This window comes from Antechinus flavipes, chromosome 3 (assembly GCF_016432865.1).
Source record: "Antechinus flavipes isolate AdamAnt ecotype Samford, QLD, Australia chromosome 3, AdamAnt_v2, whole genome shotgun sequence".
Classification (NCBI taxonomy): domain Eukaryota; kingdom Metazoa; phylum Chordata; class Mammalia; order Dasyuromorphia; family Dasyuridae; genus Antechinus; species Antechinus flavipes.
In genome coordinates this window covers 377,121,522-377,146,438 of record NC_067400.1, presented here as the reverse complement: position 1 = coordinate 377,146,438, position 24,917 = coordinate 377,121,522, and the positions used below count along the sequence as shown (strand labels likewise).

At 32.2% G+C, this 24,917-nt stretch overlaps 1 protein-coding gene across 2 annotated transcripts in view; it reads right to left on the bottom strand.

Moving 5' to 3' along the window:
* ACVR2A (activin A receptor type 2A) overlaps positions 1–24,917 on the bottom strand; it is a 134,442-nt gene that overhangs the window by 23,783 nt on the left and 85,742 nt on the right. For both annotated transcript variants that reach the window (XM_051985830.1, XM_051985829.1), the window contains exons 5-6: positions 3,634–3,777; positions 1,641–1,784 (exon numbers count right to left, since the gene is read on the bottom strand). In XM_051985830.1, coding sequence (XP_051841790.1) covers positions 1,641–1,784; positions 3,634–3,777 — 288 coding nt within the window. The remainder of the gene's footprint in view (positions 1–1,640; positions 1,785–3,633; positions 3,778–24,917) is intronic.

The window sequence follows — 24,917 nt, the reverse complement described above, 5'->3', positions numbered from 1 at the left end:
TAAAAGGAAAACTCAATATATAACATCTAGGAGAAATATAAACATTAAGTACCAATTGTAAAGGGTTCAAGATCAAAATGTTTACTTCTTATAAATGAAAATATCAGTTCTTTTATGACTATCATTTTTACCTGGATAGTTTGAAAGGCTTGGATTGAACTGCATATGATAAGGAAATTCTACAACAGACAGATAGACACATACACACACACATACAACTGTGTAGGAAAAGAAATAAAGGAGCAAATATCTCATACAAATGAGGCAAAATAGGAAAAACACACAAAACTGGAAGGAGGTCAGGTAGTGCTGAAACCTTTCTCTCATATGGAACAGGTTAAAAAGGGAGCAACATATATCTAGAAAGACATAAAAATCTTCTAAATTTAGAAAGAAGTAAGAAGGTAAGAAGATAGGGTAGGGGAAGAGAATACTTAAAAGAGGGAAAAGGAAGACAAGATAGTGGGTAGAAGTAAAGTAGAGGAGTCAGGAGGGATAGGAGTAGGGTGAGAAGGATAGTGAGGAAAATAGGAAAGAGGAAAAAACCAAGTAATTATAGTGCAGAATGTGAATTGGATGAATTTACCCATAAAATAGACACAGAGAGTAGATTAAGAATCTGAATTTAACAATATGTTGCTTTCAGCAAATTCTATGAAAATGTAAGATACACAAACAGAAAATAAAGAAAAGGAGTAGAATTTATTATGTAAAAGAAAGCAGGGATAGTAATCATGATCTCTGATAAAGTTAAAATAGATGTAATCAAAGGAAAGAAACAGGGAAACTATATTATATGTCAGCCATATTAATCAATATTGTTTTAGACTATTTAAATTACCAGACAATATAGGGTTAGAATGTTGTTGTGGTATATGAAATGAGCTAGCGGATTTAGAAAAATATGCAAAGATTTGGATTTATAAACAGGAAGATGCTATCCACTATTAGAGAAACAGAGGACAAGTAGAAATAAGAATAGTATAGTCTTGTATATGTGTATATGAATGTATATTTGTATGATTTTATATATATATACACACACACACACGTATATGTATTTGTACTGTGTACATATTTGTGTAAATATATCAATCTACATAATAAAATATATCAGCCTTAATTGTAACCTTCTGAGGATGGGGGAGAGGAAATAAGAAGGAAGAATAAAGCAAAAAGTGCATAGCAGAGAATAAAAGAAAACGTTCAAGCAAAGAAAAGAAGGACAGCTTTGAATACCAAATATAGTATTTATTATTTAGGCATTTTTGAAGTTGTAAACTTATTGCTTTATATTTTGAATCTTCTTTTATGTTTTGCTGTACATATACCAATTGACTTTTTTCCTTATTTAATAAAATTCATTTAAAATTTAATTATGTAAAATATTAGAATATTAGCTTTTTTCAAATGAATTTTAGGAAATCATCTGCTATACTTCCATTTTGAGAATGTCTATATATAAAGAACAGAAATAGTGTTCTTATGGCTCCTAAAAACTATCTAATGCCTGAGCTCCAAAGAAATTTTTATAGTCTATTGCACAGAAGTAATACAGTCTAAAAATATATTTACAGGAAGTGGGTAGTTTTTGAGACAAAGACATTTTTCCTTGTGGATATAAAAGTGGAAATACTTACCTTTTCATGAAATGCGGTGATTAGCCAGAGATCAACATCAACACTGGTGCCTCGTTTTTCTGCACCAATAAACTGTAATATGTTCTCATGTTTCATTCCAGGAAGACTATATACTTCATATTCATTTTGCCATGACTGTTTGTCCTGAAAGAGAAAGAAATATTTAATACAAAAGGTAGGGATGTTTACTAAGCTAAATGATTCTGGGACAAGTTCCAAAATAAATTGAGCTAGCATTGAAAAAGTTTCTCTTTCAAAGAGATGACCAAAATCCTGACAATGGTAGGATTATTGTATTCTGAGTACCTGTAAAATACTATAATTACTATATATAATATATATATATGTATAGTATATAATATATATACACTATATATATAGTATATATATATATAATATAATAAAGTATATATTATAGTAATTATAATTACTATAATTAAGATGCAAAATTTATAAGTGATCAGAAATACTTGATTGCTACAATTATGCATTGGTAAAAAGCTTTATATGTTTGATACTCAAAAGGGGAAGAAACTGTAGTTCCTTCATGACAGGGATGTTTCATCTCTGTCCTTGTATTCCCAGTCCCTAATATAGTACTTGACACCTAGCAGATATTTAATATGGGTTTTCTGATTTGAAGTTAAAACAAGATATTATCAGCTAATTTCTGATGCACATGTGTTATGTGTTAAGGCATTCTGAAAATGAGCATTATAACAGATTCATATCAATCCAGACCCAAGAAAAGTTTAGGATTTCAGTACATATTTCTACATAGTTTTAGACCTTCTATTTGTTATCTACCAGTATGAAGGCTGAGACTTAACCACTCCTAATTTAGAATAATCTTTCTTAAAGAACAGAAATCCAAAGTGTCCCAAAGGTCTTAATATTTTAAGTTTTAACAACTTAGTAAGTTTTAAAATGTTAAATACTAAGGCTTTGGCATACTCTGATTTAAAACAGATATTAAACCAAAAACATATCCCATTCCAAATTATGGCTAGCAACTTAAGTGGCAAACTTGACATCCACTACCTTAGCTGAACCTGACAGTCATAATGCCATTCCAGATTCCTTCCCTGTTATTGAGAATTAGTGTTCAATCTCTCCTGTGCCCAAGACAGCATCACCAAGTGCAATGATCTATCAGAATATGCCCTAGTTAATGATGTAACTGAGCAAATCACACAGAACTCACTCAAAAAATTTATTTCTGAATTGACTACTTAAGATCATCAATTTTTGAATGAGATAACAAAGGGAAGATTCTAGTGGTGATAAGTCATGAGTTTCAGCATAACACATCAAGTCTAGTAGCAATTTTTATTAGAGGCTATTGGAGAGTGTTATATAGAGAGAGTGTGGGAAAGTCGCCATATTCTATCACTAACAGAAGAATCTAAGGCTGACTGATTGTGTAAGGTCATTTGCTTCGTGGTTAAAGAATAAAAGGATAAATAAACAGTAGAGGTATTTTATTTCTCTTGACATCTCTTATAACAAGCATCCATGCACACGGTAGGCATTTTTAAAAGGATTTGTTGAATTAAATTTTAGCCTGACATTTAAATTCAAAATGGCTATTTCCCTGAACGCCAACCTACTCTCTTCTCTAAATTGTTTGCTTTTCTGGACTATAATTATACATCTCATTGGAAGAGAAATCTAATTACCAAGACAACAAGATATATTGGGGGCATCACTTTCACTTAGCACTTTTTATTAGTGGAGAACTAAAAAAACCAAATCTTTACAAGTTTCTTTCCACTATAAAGAACAGAGGAAGACTAGCACTGCTAGTTCCATTTTCTAGATAGGGAAACAGAAAAAAGAATAATCAACAAGAACCTTCAGACAACTCAGGTAGAACTACCTTGTAAGTTAAAACTTTTCTCTTTCCAGATCACTTCTGAGTTGCACAGGCTACCTTGTAGTCATATGTATTTAAATATGACATATGTAGGATTGAAAATGAAAATTAACATACCTGTATTGGAAATATCTTAACAGCTACATACTCATTGAGTAACTGAGCTTTCCAGACACAACCAAATCTTCCCCTTGCTTTTATTTCTAATAACTGTAGAGGCTTCAAGCCTAATAGAGGAGAGGGTGGGGGTGGTCCTGGATCCTAAAAAAAAAAAATATATATATATACATATATAATAGTCTGAATAATCAACATAGCATAATGTTAAACTTTGAAAATATAGAGGAAAATAGAAATGTATTAATTAAAAATAGTAATGTGACAAAAGAATAGAGATGACATTAATTAAAATTTTACAAAAATATTCAAAAGTAGATCCCTCAATTAATAACAATTTGCAGTCATCACAACAAAGAAGGCAACCTAAAAATTTAAGTGACAATTTTTCATAAGATCATTTTATACTGGAGCTAGAGTCAAAAAGTAAAAATAAAAGAACATGGCAAAATTCTTCTTTCTACCAATAAAATAACATTTCAAAGAAAAACACCTTCTATGTGAGAATATATTAAGAAATTTTGTACTAACAGGTTTTGTACACTTTATGATATTTGATATTTAATATTAAAAGTACAAAGAATAAGAAATTATCAGTAACTTGTAGCTGCCTCTCAAAGGACCTTCCTCAATATCTACCTTTTATTCTAGAATGCCTAGTAAAGCCTTAGATCTAATTTAGTATTAAAAAAAAAAACTGTCAAAAGGATTTTATATCTATGTGTACAAAGGAATAATATGCACAAACTAATATGAAGAAATAAATGTCTTCACACATATCCTTCCCTAACTAACCTAAATCTAATTTTCCAACTAGTATTTCATGCCTTCACAATGAAGAAGATACAGAACATGGGATGTGGAGGCAGGAAATTTAGGTTTAATCTTGAAACTGCTTCTGTGGAGCAAAAGTCAAGTCACAATTTCTTTGGTCCTAGTCTAGTCACCTGTAAAATAAGAGGATTGGATTAGATTTAGAATCCAAGTCTATGATACATAAACAACCGTTGGCCAAGAAGTACTCTAAAGGCATACTGCTATGAAATAATTAGCTGTTAATGGTAAGCAAAGAAGTTTGGGCATTTTGTTTTTGTTTTTTTTTTTAATATGTAGGGGGAGGTGAGAGGTGATTAACAGAAAGGGGCTATCAACTTAAAAAAAAAAAGCGATGCTATGAGTACAAATAAAGTAATCATGAATGTTGTCTTTTTACTCATATTCCACAATTTCATTTTGGCACATAAAAGTCCCTTGTTTCTCAAGGGAATACTGGTATAGTGGAAAAAGCATTGGACTTGGAGACAACTGTGTGATCAGGGCAAATCAATTAAATACCAAGAATTCATTTTCTTTCTTTACAAAGTGGGGAACATTACTGTATTACAACCATTAAAAAGTTGTTAGTAAAAATGTACTTTGTCAAATTGATAGTACCATTGTGTAGATACTGCTTCTATCACTAAACAACTTATTCATACATTCTCGTCTCATTTCTTTTTTGTCCACATCTTCCCATCAATCCTATGTAGGTATTCCACCAAAATGTCTAGAGGTTTTCTTCACTAATTTTCATTTTTGTCATGTTAATGACCCATCTCCTTTTCCAATCATCTAAGTCTCTGAATGCATTCCCTTACCTCACTTCTTTGATACAATTCTTCATTAATAATAGGTTGCAGCCTACTCATATAGTTCCACTGTCCTTTGATTAATTGCATCTTAATGTCTATAGGTTGCACCTTCCTGATTCACAGTCATATAGAATTACCAAAAGAATATCAATATTAAAAAGAACTGTTGTTTTGGAAAAAATCTAATTATTAAAAGTACTGGGCAATTTCCCAAAAGCAATTCAGAACATTGTTTTTCTAGCATTTAGTTTTGTTCCCAACTCAATATCTATCAATATTGCCAATCTACGAGAGACAAACTTCATGGACTCTCCAGTCAACCATTTCCCAAACACACAAAGAATCCTTCTCCTCCACACAGATGCTCAACATCCTCTATGACAATGACAAATATCTATGGCTAGCTTATTTCATGCCTTTCTTTATATTAATAGACAGATTCGTTGAACAAAGTCATCTTTGAATGTTAGAATTCTCAGGAAATATCACATGACCCAAAAATGTGCATTGAAGACATTCATCCATTAAAGATCCTATAAAGTATTTTGTTCTACCATATCAAAGTACTTTTATAGGTGCTTAAAAAATGCTATGGAAGTTATTATGGATCTCCCTTAATGAGCTCTCAAAAGTTTCTAGATCTGATGCATCATCTCAAAGTTATCTGAGAATAGAAACATCTGGAAGCCCTCTTTTACAAGGACCTTTTTAGCCCTGGAACTGAACATTCTCTATGACAGTGGCAAACATTAGGAAAGATAAAACTCCCCAGATTATGTCTTATTTGGTAATAATAATCAGATGATCATTAAGTAAATTTATCTGTTACATCTTTCAAGCTATTTTGTTGGAATTGTGACATGTGGGAGATGTCTTGCTGGAAGAAGGCCTTTTTAAGATGGTATTGTTCTACTAAGTCAAATGCTTTCTTAAATAATCCAAAAACAGTAAGCACAGTATTTTTTATACCCTTTCTATACTATAGCACAGTACATTTCTATGCTAATAAAGCAGTTTACCAGAGATTATAATTTGCACAAGTCTACTTCTTATATGTTTAAAGATCCCTTCTCAGATGTTCAAAGATGCCTCCAAATCATATTAGATTGTTTTCAAAAAATTTTTGGAGAGATGGGGAAAAAAGGGAAATGAATCAAGCAGTTGTTATTATTTCCTCAGCAGTCTTATTTAATAATGGAAGAAAAATGATTTTTTTGCCTAAGCAACTAGTTATCTTTCCCCAGAATCAATCTGTCAAAAATACTCTTACATTTCCATTGCCCCTAGAAAGGATTTCCTTTGCAATATACTTGGTCCAGCACAGCTACTCTTCTCATATTTATTTTAGTAAGGGTTGTTTCTACTTCCTTACAATGATGTTAAGATTTTATCAGAGATATTGAGTTCAAATGTAGTAGCTCTACTGCTATTGATGAAGAAAGTTTACTTCAGAAATCTTGACAAGTACTTTTATACTTTTTGTCTATGCATTGCACTCTTTCCAATTTCATCCTTAAATGCCTGCTGGATTATCTGCCTTAGTTGGACTTCTTGCCAAGTTTTCTGACAACTTGTTTTTCTCTCTACTGATTCTCAATGTCTTATGAAGCGAGACTGCTCATAATCTTCCATAACCTTCTGCAAGATTTTATAAACAAATGTGTATTGCCTGTGGGTACCAAATCTCTCTGCCTGGCAGAGATCAAATGTTTACAGGCTGAGGCAGTTCCTAGGTTCTTGTAGTCTGCTAATTGTGTCAAGTGAACTATGTTGATTAAACTTAACTAGAAAATAAGAATAGTGTTTCAATATCCACCCTTTTACCTATTTTACATTTTTTGTCATTTGTAACTTGTTTAAATAAGTCAGGTTGAAGTTTCCTGGATTTTCTCACACATTATTTTTTAGCCTCCATATTTATTATTTCTTCTTCCTTGGTACTGATTTTGATCTTTAACTAATCAGTGGGGTGACCATAAATAGATCGATGATCATTTCCTATTTGTCAAAAGAAAATAAATTTGTTTGTGTTTACTTAATTCTTATCCTATATAGTTTTCCCAAACACTCTTCTTAAAGAAAAATATTCATGAAATGTAGTATGAGCCTTCTGTACCATCTTCAAATCTTTTACCTCTTTCATTAATTACATCTGAAATACATTTCCCACAATAGATTTTGCTGCCTTTCTCTGTGCCTAGACTGGCTTTGCTCAAAGGCAAAATGCATTATAGTATATGCCAATTTAATTTTGAGATTTTTATTGAGCTATTCATAGTCTCTGACACTTGCTCTTCTCTCCCTTTCCCTCTCAATCTCTCCCTCTCTAATCTTCGACATTGAGAATGATTTTTTCTTAATACTCTCTTCTAAATTTTTGGGACACTTTCTCTCGGTTCTCCTTCTACCTGATGAATCTTTATCAGTTTCCTTTGCTCCATCCTCATCCAGATCATACCCCTGTTTTCCACAGGGTTCTGTCTTGGGAGAACCTCTGATCTCCTCCTTCTACATACAAGACTTCATTTAGTGATCTCAACTCCCATGGATTTAATCAGCATCTCTAATCTGATGATTCTCAAATTTATCTATTCCACTCTAACTTCCCTACTGACTTCCAATTTCCTATCTTAAGATGCCTTTAAACATCTCAAACTAAGTGTCCAGTATAATAAAGATAGCATGTCTAAAATAGTACTCATTATCCTTCCCCAAAACCCTCTAAACCTCCTAAATCTCCTTATTTGTTAAGGGTAACTCATTAGCTTTTCTCTTAAATCATCCACTCTCTTTTACTTCTATATTTGCTGGAGGTGACACCATCCTTCCAGCCCCTCAGACTTGAAATCTAGGTTTAATCCTTGACTTCTTACTATCTCTCATTTCCTACAATCCAATCTGCTGCCAAGGCTTATTGATTATCTCATATTCATTCCTTTCTCTCTTCTAACACTGCCATCATTCTGGTTATAAACCTTTATTATCTCATACGTGGTCTACAACAACAACTGCTTGCTTTAACTTTTTCCCCAATTTAATCCATCAACTAATTAGTCATTAAAGTGATTATATTAAAACATAAGTCCAACCACATCACCTTTTCCCCTGCCACTCATTCAATAAACTCCAAAAGCTCCCTATCCATCTCCAGGATCAAACAGAAAATCCTCTACTTAGCATTCAAACTCATTCATAAATTAGTCATCCCTTACCTTTCCAGTCTTTTCTACCTTATTTTCTACTATATACTCTTCCATTCAATGTCATTGACATCCTTGCTGTTCTCCAAATATAGTTCATCTCTTGGTTCCAAGCATTTTTTCCTGGCTGTCCCAGCACCACCACAACCTCTACATCCTTCCCACACCTGGAATGCTTTTTCTCCTCAGCTTCACCTATTGGCTTCCCCTGCTTCCTTTAAATCCCAACTAAAGTCTCATTTTCTATAGGAAATCTTTCCTACTCTCAATTCTAGGGCTTTCCTTCTTTTAACTTTTCCTGATTTATCTTGTTTACATATTTGTTTTCTTGTTATCTCCTCCATTATCAGGAGTCCTTGAGAAAAGATACTTTTTTTTTTTTGCTTACTTAGCACAGCATTTAGCAAGATACTTGGTACATATCAGGTGCTTAATAAATGTTTATTAGCTGACTGATTCTCCTTTCTCACCTCTATTTCTTGGTTTCTCTAATTTTCAATCAAGATTCAGTTGAAATTCCTTCTTCTACCAGAACTTTCCCAGTCCCAGCCGCTAGTGCCTTTTGGTTGAGATTATCTTCCAACTACTCTGTATATATCTTGTACATACCTAATTAGTTATTTCATTAAAAGTAGGTATTATTTTTGCCTTTTTCTGTATTCCCAGTACTGAAAACAGGACCTAATAACACATTTGGTATTTGTTGCATAGTCATTTTTCAGTCCTGTTCAAACCTTTGTTGACTATTTGGGATTTTCTTGGCAAAGATAGTGAAGTGGTTTCCTTGTCCAGTTCATTTTACAGATGGGGAAATTGAGACAAACAGGATTAAGTGATTTGCCCAGCCAGGGTTATAGAGTCAGTTATGTATATGAGGCTAGATTTTAACTCAAGAAGTTGAGTATTCCTAACTACAGGCCCAGAGTTCTATCCACTGTGCCACCTAGCTGCTCATCACACACAGCAAGTGCTTAACAAATGTATGTTGACCAACATCTAAACTTATTCTACCAACTTATTTATTTGAATCTCCAATGAGGATCTGACTCATCCTCCCCTTTAGTTGCAAGTTTCTTTTGTCTTCAGATTTACTTTACAATCAAGACTGATGTGATAGGATGCCTACGTTGATTGATATGATTCAATTTGTAGCCTCACTGGTCATTAGATAAAAGTCACAGATTTAGAGTAGGTAACTAACAATTATATTAATTTCTTGAGACAGTTTAAAAATTGTATTATTAACAACTACTTCCCTGCCCCTATGGCTTTTCTGCCTCCACAGCTATCAAAGAAGACTACAGGTCATTTTGTAGTTTTCTTTATTTCATCAACTGCCAAAACCAAGGAATTCATCACCAAGTGGCTAGAGCACTGGTGATAAGATTCTTCTTAACTAGATAGGTTGGTCTTTGGAAAGCACGTAAAAGTATGTTGCCAGGATCATTTCTAAAACCTTCAAAACATAGTGGAGAACTTTTAAGAAATTGCACTCACTGGCAGAACCTACAAGAAACCATCTAGATGTCACCTTGAAATATCAGAATGGGACTTAATAAATGATGCTTATATAAATGTTTAAGGCTTACACAGTACTTTATGTGCATTATCTAATTTGAGTACTATAACAATCTTGTGAGATAGTAGAGGTATTACAAGACTTATTTTATAGAGTCAAAAAGGTTGTCATTTGGCTTACCCATAGCCACCTGGATACAAAGTTCCAGACCAGGGATCTAAAGCAAGTTTTATTGATGCCAAATCTAGCATTACACCATTATTATGAGGAGGGGATTTTTAAACATTCAATCGAAAGATGTACATAATAGAAAATTACAACCAAGTTGAATATGAATAAGTTTTGAGTATGGGTACAAAAAAGAAACTGTATGTCTGTTTTCCTAGGATCAGCAAACTTAAACCTGGAGGCTCAATCCCTAGCAGTCTAGCTACCATGTGATGAAATTTTTCCATTGTAACTACTCGTTAAGATTATCCACTAATCAGTGATTAGTGGAGTGAGCATGCCCACACAAAGTGATTCATGAATACTTGGAGAAACATTCTGTACAAATAACAGTGATAGGAACCTGTACTTTCAGGAAATGCCCAGGTGAGGAAGTTCCCTCTACCAATGTAGATCAGCATCCTTTCCTATAACTTATAAGAGTCGTTTAGAACACTACTCAGTTAAGTGAACCATGGTCACAGAAACAATATATATCAGAAGCAGGATATGAACCCTTGAAATTAACTTCAAAGCCAACTCTAGATCACCAGGGAATCTTCCTCTATTCCAAAGTATGCCTTGATATGATACTTTGCTTACTTTGGTATCTGCAATTAAGTGGGAAACTTAGAAAAGAACCAGAGAAAAGTCACTGAAATGATTAAAAGATTAGATTAAGAGCACTGAAAGGCAAAAATTAAGTAATGTAGTAATTTAGTCCTCCAAAAAGGAAAAGGCCAAAGGAGGATATACTTAACAAAAGCTTCATAGTATATGAATTAGTTCTTTACTTTTGATATAAGAAAGGGCAAGGCAAAATTAATGACAGAATAAAGGGGATTTGAGCTAGATATAGGGGTCGAAGAGATAACTAATCAATAGCATTAAATGTCAATCTAAAGCAACTGTATACTACATGACACAAATTAGAAATCCTTCTACTCTGCCCCCAATAGGAACATTATGAAATAGTGAATTGGATTTTAACAAAAAAGTTTAATATTTTCCTTCCTGAACAAGAGCAAACAATTATTTTTCCAAGATACTTTAAATGAAATCCTACTCTAAGGCAAGAGAATAAATTGAAAGAACTTTTGTGATTCTATTTAATCTAATTATTTCATAGATGGGATAAATTAACTTTTTCTTTCCTTTCCCACCTCCAGTACATATGGTTATCAGAGCAGAAGATAGCAATATTTTAAATTCAATAGCATCAATGAAAATGTAAGTCAGGTAAAAAGTTTCTCAAAAAACATGATTTCTAGAGAAGAAGAAAACTGAACAACGGCAGTCTTTAAGGTTCATGTATGTACAAAAGCAAAATTAAGTACAAACAACAGAAAGGCAAATATAAAAGTTTAATGTATGAAAGGACTAAACCTACATTAAGTTCAAGACTTTTCTCTTTTAGGAATGGATTCCTCTGCTCACATGATATGAGACTAGATTAGGCTAAGCTTTCAAAAGTTTTACCAACACAACACAAGGTCTGGCAAATTAATAGAAAAGCTTCAAGTACAGGTCTGATATAACATTATGTTGGCCTAAGGATTGGCCAACTTAAGTTTGAAAGGAATCATTGTTGCCCAATAAGTAACAACAACAACAACAAAAACAAAAAAAAAAAAAAAAAAAAAAAAAAAAAAAAAAAAAACCAAAAAAAACTAAGCCCTAATTCATGATGACATTATGATATGAAGAAAGTTATCACACCCCTGAAATAACAGATCTTGAAATATTTAAATATGGATGAATTAAAAAGGAAACCATGATTAGATTTATGAGAATTCTGGAAATTAAAGAAAACACAAAGAGACTTTAAGACAAAATATTTGGTGGTATATGATGGAGAAAGAGTCTAAGAGATCTGAAGTTAAACACTGAGTTTTCTATTCACTATAGTTTATATATATATAAAATTAATTAATGACTATATCTTTAACAAGATCTACTAGGTATTTTTTGAAGATGTTAAAGGCAAGGTATTGGTTGAAACAAAATTTCAAAGGGATTTAATTTACCCTTAAGACACAAAAGTTTTTCTATTACCACAAATTTCTTGTGTTATTAAGCAACTTTTCCTATTTTCTATTTTTAAGAAACAAAATAATTTTCAGTTTCTGTGTTTAAAAAGAAAATTTTGATAAAGAGCCCCTCGCTTCCCACCATTTCTTGCTAAACTTTCAAGCTTTGTTAAGGTTCCAAACCTATGTTAACTTCATTTCTATCTGTTTTTTTAAGACTGGTCAAAATCTAGTTCTATTTTCTAAAGGCACTACTACTATCTTGTGGTACCTCTATTAGTACTGTTATTAGTATTACTCTCTACTTTCCAAATCATTATATATAACAGTTCTGTTCAATTTGTTACCAACTATGAAACTAAAATCAATTGAAAAGGAAGATCAATTAATTTTCATAGACGAGAACAATCTACTTTACAAAATAAAAAATTACAAATACTTGAAATTTCTCTCAAATGTTCTAAGAAGTAACCAATAGAGTATGTTACTTGTAGAACCCACTGAATGAACTAAAACAATAAATGTAATTCTGAATTACAAGGCCTCTCAATATCTGAGGGGTTTAGAGGCTAAAAATAAGTAATTATGCAATACTTAGGGAAAAAAACTATGTATCATAACACTAATCATGTGTATTTTTTAACATGTAAATATTCTGAAAAATCTATCCCTTCTGGAATGTGGTATGGATGGGAGTAAATCAGTGGATAAGTATATAAGAAATCAAGGGATTTTTCAGTACTCTTTAGATGATTAATTCTATTTCTCTATGTATTAGTATTAATTGTATATACTAGACTGAGAAAAGAGAAAGAGAAAATACATTAATTTCTACATGACCACTGACTCATTCAACCTCATTGGGCTGTAGTTTATCTTTCTTCCAAACAAAAGAAATTAGACAAGATGAGATTTAGAAGATATTTTTAAACCCTAAAATTCTTTTTTTTTTATTTTATTATTTTTTAAAAATAACTTTTTATTGACAGAACCCATGCCAGGGTAATTTTTTACAACATTATCCCTTGTACTCACTTCTGTTCCGATTTTTCCCCTTCCTCCTTCCACCCCCTCCCCCAGATGACAAGTAATCCTATACATGTTAAATAGGTTACAGTATATCCTAGATACATATATGTGTGCAGAACCAAACAGTTCTCTTGTTGCACAGGGAGAATTGGATTCAGAAGGTATAAATAACCTGGGAAGAAAAACAAAAATGCAAGCAGTTTCTATTCATTTCCCAGTGTTCTTTCTTTGGGTGTAGCTGCTTCTGTCCATCCTTGATCAACTGAAACTGAATTAGATCTAAACCCTAAAATTCTTTTGAGCCATTGGTGCTCTTTGGAGCATTAATATATGAAATGTTCTTGAGTAACATCAAATATATCAATTTATACCAAAAACTTTGGGATTTTATATATGGCATCAAGACATTGAAAGAGGCCTTTCATAAATTCATAGAGAACCACAATTTTGTTATGTATATACAAAAGCAAAAGGTTTCACCTGGAAAAAACACTCTCCCTACAATTAAAAATAGAAGTCTATACAGATACACACACATGTACACCTATACTTTTCTAAATAGTCTTGAGCAAAAGAAAAAAAAAAAAAAACAACTTAAACTCAATCAAATTCGGAATTAACACATGTACCTGCCAATAGCATTCAGACAGCAGCACATGAAATATAGTTTAATCCAGCCATACAAAAAAAACACTTTTTCTTCTTTTAGAAAAGCTCTCAACATCAACAATATTATCATAGTGCTTATAATACAAACTCCAATACTGGGTACCAGTATCTTCTCTGTTATATAATATCTGTAAAGCCTTAGCTGGTCACTTCTCTTCTGAGAGTTATCAATTTCCTCATAAAATGGATAGATTCAGATAAAAAATCTCTAAAAGCATGGATCTGAATCCTATGAATCACTATAAATTCCCTATCTGGGTCTTAAATTACCATGTGAAATTTTTGTCATTTTCAAGATTAAAATGGATACTTCTAAATATGTCTTCCTTCCAGATTCATTCAGTCCACTATAAATAAAGTTCTGCTTTGTGGGAAACATGAGCTAATTTTTCTGTTTTATCAGTATTTTTCTAATAGAGGAATAAATAATTATCACCTCTTCATTTGGTGCATATATTATGATGTGAGTCTTTACCACCTTGTAGTTTCTTCTATTTAAGGTTGAATTTAAAATAAATAGAAAACACCCCAAACTAATCACCACAAATTCTTTGGTCAATAGATTATTCTTATTAGTACAAAACTTGAAAATATAGACCTGAAGCTAAAGTTAATGAGATAATGTGGTAGATTTGGAATTTAGAAGACCAGTGTTCAAATCCATATTATATTTTTTACTTTATCTTTATTTTATTTATTCTATTTTAAGTAACTTTGGGTTAAACATAACCTACAAAGTAAGTAAGTTGGACTAGATTACCTCTATAGTCCCTTTTAGCTTTAAGTCAACAATCTATGATATGATGCTGAATCAAAGAGACAGCATTTTAAAAATGTGTGCTCAATGACATACTAAAATCTTGAATTTGGATTAATTAAGCTCCTCAAAAGTAGCCAAATAAGATTTTGAGGAAAGAAAGACAACCTTAACTTTTATTTTGTTTGATTAATTTTTTAAAGCTTTTAGTTGCCACATGCTAGAAGTAGAGGTTTCTATGTGATACTATAAATATGAAAACTTTTGGTAAACTCTTAAATGACAAAAATATTTGTGTGAAAATAACCATGTTTTAAGCACTAAAAGTTATACAGTAAAAATAAACTTACAATTTTTAAGCGATGAAAGATACACAAGGAAGCAACAAAATAAATTAACAAAAAAAAGTCACAACCATAACACAAATAATAATGTATCTTACCTCTATCATTATATGAAAGGCGTGCTTGTGAAGAAAAAACACAGGCAAAAAAAATTATGATTCATATTCAAAATAAAATGAAAAATGACACATCAATTATGAAAGAAAAAGAAGGAAAATGTTGGATTTATTTTATAAAAAGTTAATAATGATTCAAGTTTTTCAAGATTTTTTTGGTCTTTTAAGGAATGATAAGAAAGTTTACTCTCAGAGGAATTAATTACAGCAAAAAAGATTCTTGGATAATATTAGGCGCACTGTGAAAATTTTCTGCACTCAAAAATACTTGAACCAAAAATATCTGATATTTTAATTATCAAAATAAGTATTTCTCTTCATCCTATGATGTTATTATGGCTAATTTTCCTAACATGTTCCAGAAATACATTAAAATAAATGTTATTGTAATTCAATAATTTTTAAAGGAATTAGCTTTTTTCTTTTTTTTTCAACACCAGATGGCAGCATTGTTTTATCCAAAAGCTTTAAGTTACCAGTAAAAGAATGTTTGTAGAATACTTATCACATGATATAACTAAACAGCAATAAACTGTACATTTCTATAATAGTGAGAAAAAAGAAAAACTAAATTTGGAGGTCTTAATTCACTATTTCATGGTTGGACCTGATTTCCTAGCTAGAATATCCTGTCACTTCTGGGATAAGAAGAGTGGGTCACAGAATCACAGAATGCTTCCTGACTTTCTAAATTTACTGATTCTTCTTTGGTACAGATGGTGAAGAAAGCAGAAAACCTGATATTGTGCGTGCATGCACGTGCACACGCACACATATACACATATACACAAATGGTATTGTAATTGTGGAGTGAGTGTAAGATTTTATTTTGTGGGGAATGCAGAAAATAGAAATACAAAATAGGCCCTTCTTTAATTTATTGCCCTAACTATATCTAGCAAGGAATTTTAAGTACTTCACAAAAATTTAAACCAAAGTGCCAAAAGTCTCCTCAGATTTTCTGATATCACAAGGCTACTAATAAGATGTTTGTCTATCTATTCATTATTGCTCAAAATTGCCACATGTCTAGCTCATTTCTTTTTCTAACCATAAATCTTTCTGACAACAAACACTGCTTCTAAACAGTTAATCAATAAGCATTTATTAAGCACTAATTATGTTTTAAGTCCTAAAGTGCAAAGACAAAAAATAAAATAGTTCTTATATTGTACATATAAAGGCATATACATGGAATGGATCTAAGATGCCTGGCCAAGGGCAGGGAGATAACACATAAATAAGAACTTCTAAAATCTATAATCATTTATTAATGACACCACCAAAACCATTTAGACAAAAGCACTAAAACCTCTAAGAACAAAATCTCCATTGTTTTGTCACCTAAAAAAATTGATATAGCTCACAAAATTCAAATATCCAGAAATGTGTGCTCCATGTGTATAAAATCTGAACTAAAAGTACGCTGTGAAAAACTAAAACATATACAGATGATTCTATTGCTAGTTTTAAAGATCTGTATAAAAGGTAAACTTAAAAAAAAAAAAGAATATCACCAAATTTGGGGTTTTATTCACATATATCACTAACCGCATGCTTAATTTTTTTTTCTTGTCTTCTTTCTAGATCCCAGCCATCACATTACTTCTAGATCATTTGAAATTCATGCAGTAATCATAATCTATTTAGCTAGTTCTGGAATCAAACCATTTCATCAACTCCATGCAAAATTCATACTGTAATTAATACCAATTGGACATACTATAACAAGATTGGACAAAGCTTTTAAAAACTCTTGGGTCAAGCATTTGTTCAAGGACAAAAATATCATTATATTCAAATACCGGTATCATCAATAAATCTTAGCATAAAAGGACAGTAGTTTGTTCAATAATACTGACTAACAAATGAACTAGAAGCAGATTTTGCTGAATCCACATAAGCAAAGTACTGTTATATGTGGATCATGAGAAAAAAATAGCCTTGTTATCTAAACTTGAATATTAAAATGAAATTCTGCTTGTATGAACCCTGAAAACAACAATGCTGTAGAAAAGGAAAAATGTACCTAGAATGTACAACTACATGTTGTATTAAATTTAAAGTAAAAACATTGTCATTCCTCTGAAATTACTTTTTATCCACATTGCATATATTTTGTATGTACATAAGCTTTTTGCATGTTGTCTCCTCAATTAGGCTATTAGCTCTTTCAGAGAAAGGATAATGTTTCTGCCTTTCTTTGCAACCCTAGCGCTTAGTGTGATGCTGTTTGATAAATGATTGCTGACTGACTTAACTAAAGCAAGCCAAGAAAATTAATTTTCTAGATGATAAATACCAAATTCAAAGATGATAATAACCAAATACAACATTAGTACACTGGCAATATGCTAAGGAGGTGTAGTTGACAGAGAGATGGCCTCAGATTCTGGAAAACATGGACAGAGTTCTGTCTCTGAAAAGGATTGTGTGAGTCTCAACTAACCTCTTGGTGCTCTAGGCATCCCTCTACCATAATTTAGCAGGCTTGCAATCTATAATGAAACAGAAATTTCCTCATTGAGAATTCTCTACTCCCTCCAATGATGAAGATTTCCTCCATTTCCCCCTTCTTAAACAACATGGGAAAAGTGGGAAAACTGGTGAGAATATAGAATGCCTCTATATTTGGATAATCTTTTTTAAAGGAAAGAATAATTATTTTGGTAAATTCATTAATTCTTCTAAAGACTACAGATATCCAAGATGGTATCTTCTAACAAGACAGCATAAAAATCTTTCCACATATTAATGTTTCCTGAGCTGCTATGGCCTAAAAAAAAAAAAAAAAAGTCATCATCAATCAGCTAATCTTCTCATGACAAATCTTTCTGAATTTAGAAAGGCTAGTATACAAAAGTAAGTATGCACTTATTATACCAAAAAATACATGTTTATTTTGGAATTTTACTTTTTCCCAATTTGAATAATAATGTTCACTCATATTTATCATCACTATTCTATCTTTATCACTTTTTTGTTAGTTTCTTCCAGATGTTCTCATAACATGTCACTTTCATTACTATCTGCATTTAAAAGAAGGCATTTTTTAAACCATAAAGACAAATTTAAGAGATTTCTTCCTTTACTTAAAAAAATACTAGAGTTGGGACAGCTAGGTGGTGTAGGGGATAGAGCAACAACCCTGAAGTCAGGAGGACCTGAGTTCAAATTTGACCTCAGACACTTAACACTTCCCAGCTGTGTGAGACCTTAGGCAAGTCACTTAACCCCAATTACCTCAGCAAAACCCCAAAAAACAAAAACAAAAAACTACTGGAGTTTCATATAGCTTCTAAGAGGTTATCTTAAATCATAAATTCTCCACTGAAGAGTACAATTACAGACTGCATCCAAAGTTGCTGGCTTTTGGAAACACCTTCTGGAGCTGTGTATATTTGAATCAATAATCACCTTAGTGTAAATAATGATAGTATCCATATTACCATGAAAATAAGAAGATTATTTTTCATCCATTAAAGAATATATGATGGAGCAAAAAAAAAAAACATCAAATATCAAAATAGGATAGACAATGCATATATCTGATTCAACAATACAAATATCTTGGAAAAACGCTACAGATTCAATTCAATTTGTACATTTGCTGAGCACCTATTATGTTACACACACAGTGTTAGACACAGAGGATACTTAGATAATAACAGACAGATGTTGATCTGTCTTAGACCTTATCTAAAAAAGAATACAGAATATTGAATTGCTTTGGGAAGTTAAGCAGTAAGCTTAATGACTCCATGCCTTTTCCAGAACCAAAGCACATTATTTTAGCATAACTATCCTTCTATACTGTATAGCTATGAGTCATGAAGAACCACAACTTCTGAAGAATTAAAGTTTCAATTAACCCAAAATGCAAGAGAGAGGTGATGAATGAGTAGCAATATATGAATTGGGTAGGTTTCTACCTCATTCAACTGAAACTACTTTGTCCAAAGTTAACCATGATCTTTTCACTGCTAAATCTGATGATTTGGGGTAATTCTTTATTGTTTTTGAAATTTCTGCAACATGCAGACCACCCTCCCCTATAGATTTTGATGATAATGCTCTCTTGATTCTCCTATCCAATAGCTCCTCAATCTCTTCTATTGACTTATGCATATTATATCCCCTAACTTTCTCTGTCACTTAATGTCCTCTCCAATTCCCATGAGTTTAATTGTCATCTCTATTCAAAATAGTACCAAGTCTATATTTGGAACTCTGGTCTCTCTGGAGCTCTTGCCCTACGTGATTAACTACTAACATATTATTCCAAGAGATATCTCATAACCAATTCAAATTCAACAATTCTATTATCTTTTTCAAACTCCATTATCTTTTTCAAAAGTCCATCCTTCTTCAAACTTCCCTGTTTCTATCAAAGGTACCTTTTTTTTTTTCCCCACAACCTGACCTTATTATACTTTTTTCTAAGTTATACAGAATAGCTAACTATACTAAAAAGTCTAGCTAAACTGGACTTTTTGCTATTCTTCTCATGAGATATTCTCTTTTCTCTGTTCCTTAACTATTACCTGGTCATAAACTAAGTATCATATACTTAAAACTTTATTTCAATCTCTTAGAATCCCATTTCCTTCAAAATTCCAAAGATGTATTAGCTTCTACATGAAGGTTGCTACTATATTGCCAGCTACCAATGATCTTCCCTATCACAAAATTTAACTTGTACTCATCATATATTTTGTATATAGCAACAAGATAGAGACAGAGTATAGAGTCAGTTATTCTTAGGAGTCAAGAAGCCTGAGTTTAAGTCTATCAGCTGACACACAACTCTAAGTTATCCTTAGCAAATCACTTATTCTTTCAATGTATTAGGCAACTCTCCAAGTTCCAGAGAAGATGCCCACTTGTATTGGTAGAGGAAGTTTCCTCATCCACAACATCAATTCAATCCAAATTCATGTATATTTATATCCGCTTACTTATGTAAATGTCCTTATAATGCAGGAACTGTTTCATTTCTGACTCCGTAGCAAAATGCTAAGCACATAGTAAGAGTTTAATAAACAGTTATTGATTGCTTGACTAAGAAGTAAAGAATGTCATCCGCCAGATACGATGTATAAATCAAAAAAGAGATGGACAAGTCAAATCATGTGACAATTGCAGGACAATTAACTTATTTCACTGGTATCTACATTATGCCAAAAAAAATCTAGTAATGCCCTTTACACTTCATTGAACCCACAGTGAAGAACTAGAAAAAGAAGGATTTAGACAAGTGTTACATGAAACTAGAAGATATAGATTATAATCTACACTAGAGGAAGTATATTTCTTTTGTTGCTTATGTAATTTTCATCTACAACAAGTGATAAATTTATAAAGAAGGTATAGTTAAAGGAAATAAATGCTCAAGTTTGACTACATGAGTACAACTTGCTAACAGATCCATCAATATTGATATTTTCAGATACCTCAACAGAATCATGAATTTAGATATGAAAGGCACCTAAATTATCATTAAGTTAAACTCTCTCATTTTGCAAATGTGGAACCTGAGGCCTTGGAAGGTTAAGTGTCTTGCCAAAGTCACATATTTTGGATGTATCTGAGGCAAGATTTATATGCAGAACTTTCTTATTTCAAATACAGCATTCTATTGCACCACACTAATTTAAATTCTATCCAAGTATTATATCTCAAAATTATTATCTACTCCTTCCAGTTCCTTTTATTTAACATCTTTTCTAGATTCCTTTCATTGATTTTTAATTTAATCCTGTCTTACCATTTCTAAGATTACATTGAGGTTCCAAGCACCTGACTATATCTTGATGAAGAACTTTAAGGACGTTAAGGATTTCTTTAAAAGATACTGCTGCTTAATGAAAACCATCAAGTAAACTGAAACTGAAAGGAAATGTAAAAAAGCTATTTCATACATGTATGTAAAGCAGATTTTGAGATTTTCAATGATTTATTTTAATTGCTAGGGAAATGTATTCTCAAAATTTCAGGGCAGTTAAAGTACTAAAAGTCAATTAGTAATTGACTTGTCTTAATGAAATCCTTATTCTTCCAGAGACAACAGTGATATCAAGGAAACTATTTAGCTCTTATTCTAATCACTAAAGAGGAGCTGGTCATCAGAGCAGAAATAATAGGAACCTTGGAAGGAAATGATTATTCCATATTAGAGTTCTTGATATATTACAGATAAAAATGAAGCAAATATTTTATCCTACTGTACCTCAGTGTCCTCCTGTAAGATAAAAGGTGTAGATGAAAAATCACTGAAAGTCCTTCCAATTTTAAATCTATGTATAATATTCTACAATCCCAGATTCTAGGAGATCAAATTTTTAAGAGTTCAGAGAAAAAATAGCTAGGCTCCTATAAGTCTGAAATTATATAAAGGGGAAGATAAGGAAAATGATTTAATGAACAAAATTCTAATGGCACAAACAAAAATGACAATGATATAAGGGAACCATGTCTTTATAGAGGAAATTAATAGATAATGGAGAATAAATATAAAATAAAAATAACAAAATGGAGAATAAATATAAAACATAAATAGCAAGATATCTGAACAGAAGCAGGTTATTCAACTGCCCAATTGCTATCCAGCAAAAACTTAAAAGTTGCTCTAGGCAAAATAATGATCAAGAAATCCAAAGAGCAACTTGTTATAGTTGCCATCCATCCAACAATTTTACAAAATTAGCCAAGGTCTTTGAGCAAGAGGAAAAGAGCCACTAGTACTAGCATAGGAGGGGGGGGGGGGGGGGGGGGGAAACCTGGCAACCTCCCAGTTAGAAAAGAGGTGAGCCAGAGATATGTACAGCTCCAAGTCTCTATGAATGGAGGCTGCAAAAATGGAAGCCTCATCCAAGAAATCAGTGAGGCTATCAGGAATCTAGAGGAGAGGATGTTGGAACAGCATTTATAAGATTTCTGAAACTCTATCCTGAGATGCCATTAAAAGCCCTAAATCCAGTGCTCTGATCCTCAGTGACCCATGGGGGACCAAATCCTAAGATCACCACAGAAATTCAGATGATTCAAGTCAAATCTAGCAGGGCCAACTATTTCATCTAAAAGCCCAGCAAAGAGCAGAGGTTGTTTCTGGTACAAAGGCTCAGTAGAAAGGAAGGCTAGAAATAAAAATAAACTAACAAGATATAAACCTCATTTATATTACTGTTTTTAGTCATAATTCTATTCTCAGGCAGGCAGATCAGGTAATAGGGAGAACAATGATATATCAAGCTAAGAACAAAAATAGAGCTTGAAGAAGACCCCAAGCCAGAGAGTAAGTACCCCCTTCACAGTCTCCTTAGAACTTCAAATTGAATGGATTGTGTATATCCCCTGGAAAAACAGGGGGAATGAGACTGCTACAAATGAGGAAATGAAGCAAGATTTTTCCCTCCTCTCTCACTCCAAATCAGTGATCCTTTCTTCCTCCCGTGGAAGAATCTAAGCCAATTCACTGACTGAACTGATGACCTGAGAATTTCCTTTCTCCTTCAGGTGATGGCTGTCATCAGCTTCCAACTATCCACCGGTCCATCCATCTATCCATCCAATTTCATAAAGTCCAATTCAACACAGGAAGTAGCAAAACTCTTGCTCCAGCTCACTGACCTTAGTCTGGGCAACAAGATATAAAGAACATGACTCTGGATCTTTTCAATAATAAATATGTTTCGAATATACCAGCAGAAATAGCCTAGATACCCTGGTTATTAACCATAACATCAAGTGTTCTGGGGGAAAAGGGGAAAGGAGAAGATGAAGAATGAAGTTATCTCCCAGAAAGGATGCTGGAGTTTCATTTGTGAAACAGGTCTCCTATGAAATCACAATTTCCAGAGGATATCTTACGATAAATGATCCATATGATTTGAGGGGGAAATACGAAAAAAGGTAGGAGAATTTTAACAATTTCAAAATGCAGAAAAGAGAAAGGAAGCACTAGTATTAAAGAACTGGAAACTCAAAGATACTCACAAATTGAGCAATGGTTATCTGATTTATTGATGTTACAGAATACTATTGTTCTGAGATAAATGGAAATATTTTCAGAGAAACCTAGGAAGACTTGAATGAACAGATGCAGAACCAAGAAGATAATTTATACTATAATCTTAATATTGTTATAAAAAAAAATTCTGAAACATTAGCTTAAGATTCTTAATAACTCCAGAAATCTGATGGTGAAAAATTCTGCCCATATCATAACAGAGTGGCAATAGACTAAAATAAAGAATGAGGCATGAGTTTTTAGAAGTGGCAAATCTAAGAATTTGATTTGATTGATCATACTTACTTCTTACGAGGATTTTGTACTGAGTGGAATACCAGACTTCAACACTATTTGAATTTATTTTTCACATAAATAAAATGCCAATGGGATGTAACTCCATTGTAATTCAATCTTAAATTGTGTTAAAAGAATAGTATCTAGAGGATGAAAGGAAATTGTTCCACTAGATTCTGTGTTTAGGAGATGTTTTCAGTTCTGAAGACATAATTTTAGATATGAGATTGACAAGCTATTGAATGTCCATGAATGATGAAATGACTTTGAACTACATCACTTAAGGACCTGTTGAAGGAACTAGAAATGTTTAAAATCTTGTTGAAGTAAAGAACTGAAAGGATCATTATAGTCATCTTCAAGTATTTAAACTTCTCTATCATATAGTAGAGTGGGGTTCCATTTGTTAATTTGTTAGCTATACTTGGTTCCAGAAAGTAAAACTAGGAGCAAAGACTAAAAGCTACAGATAAGCAGATTAGAGCTCAACATAAAAAAGAAAATCTGAGCTATTAAAAAGTTCAGTAGTTAATGAATTTCCCATTCCAGGAAGTGTTGAAGGACAGGCTTAGATGACTAAAAAATCTCTGTGCTCAGGTATTGGTTCAACAAATGACCTAGAAATTTCCTGCCAAATTTAAATTTTGTGTTTGGGAAGCTTAACTTGGCCATTTTAATAAGAATAGTGAAGAATACATTATATTTGAGGGAAATAAGCAGACCTATGATTATTAAAATTGCATTCCTACATCGCTAATTTCTAAGTGAAAATTATAGCTGGCCATTATTTGTTTAAAATCATACATACTCTAAAAGGAACAGAAAGGTTAACCAAAACAAACAGTTAATGATGTTAAAGAGATGATAAGTGAATACATTATATATTGCCTTACCTATAGACCATTAAATTTGTGATAGAATGCAAAGGAGAATTTGTATTTCATCATTAGTTATACAAGTCAGGTTATTAAAAAGAGAAGGATATAAATACATCTTTGTGGACTAGTAAAATTATTTATATCTATTTGTAAACTACCACAACCTCACCAAAACTACTGTTAATTCAATATATAACTCCTCCCTTAGACCTCTATTCTTTTTTCATAAAGTGCTCCCAGTCATTTACTGAAATAGGGCACATCAATGAAGAAAACTTCCCTGCACAATATAGTTCTTGGACAAAAGTAGAAACATAAGAATTTAAATATGCATCTCTAAGATGTCAAAACAAATGTAGGTGTCCTTTTAAATCAATTAAATCAATTTAATGTATAAACAATTCTTTAATAAAATACTTCCAATGTTATCTTAGCATATCATATTCTTAACTCAATCAAAGTGCTGTGAAGTTGGCTCCCCAGAGTCTAGATATCTCCTAGTGCTATCATACTCTATTAGTAAATTCTTCTTAAACATACAACCAACCTCTCCAATATCAATGAAAATCTAGAATCTTTGTATTAAAGTACTTATATTC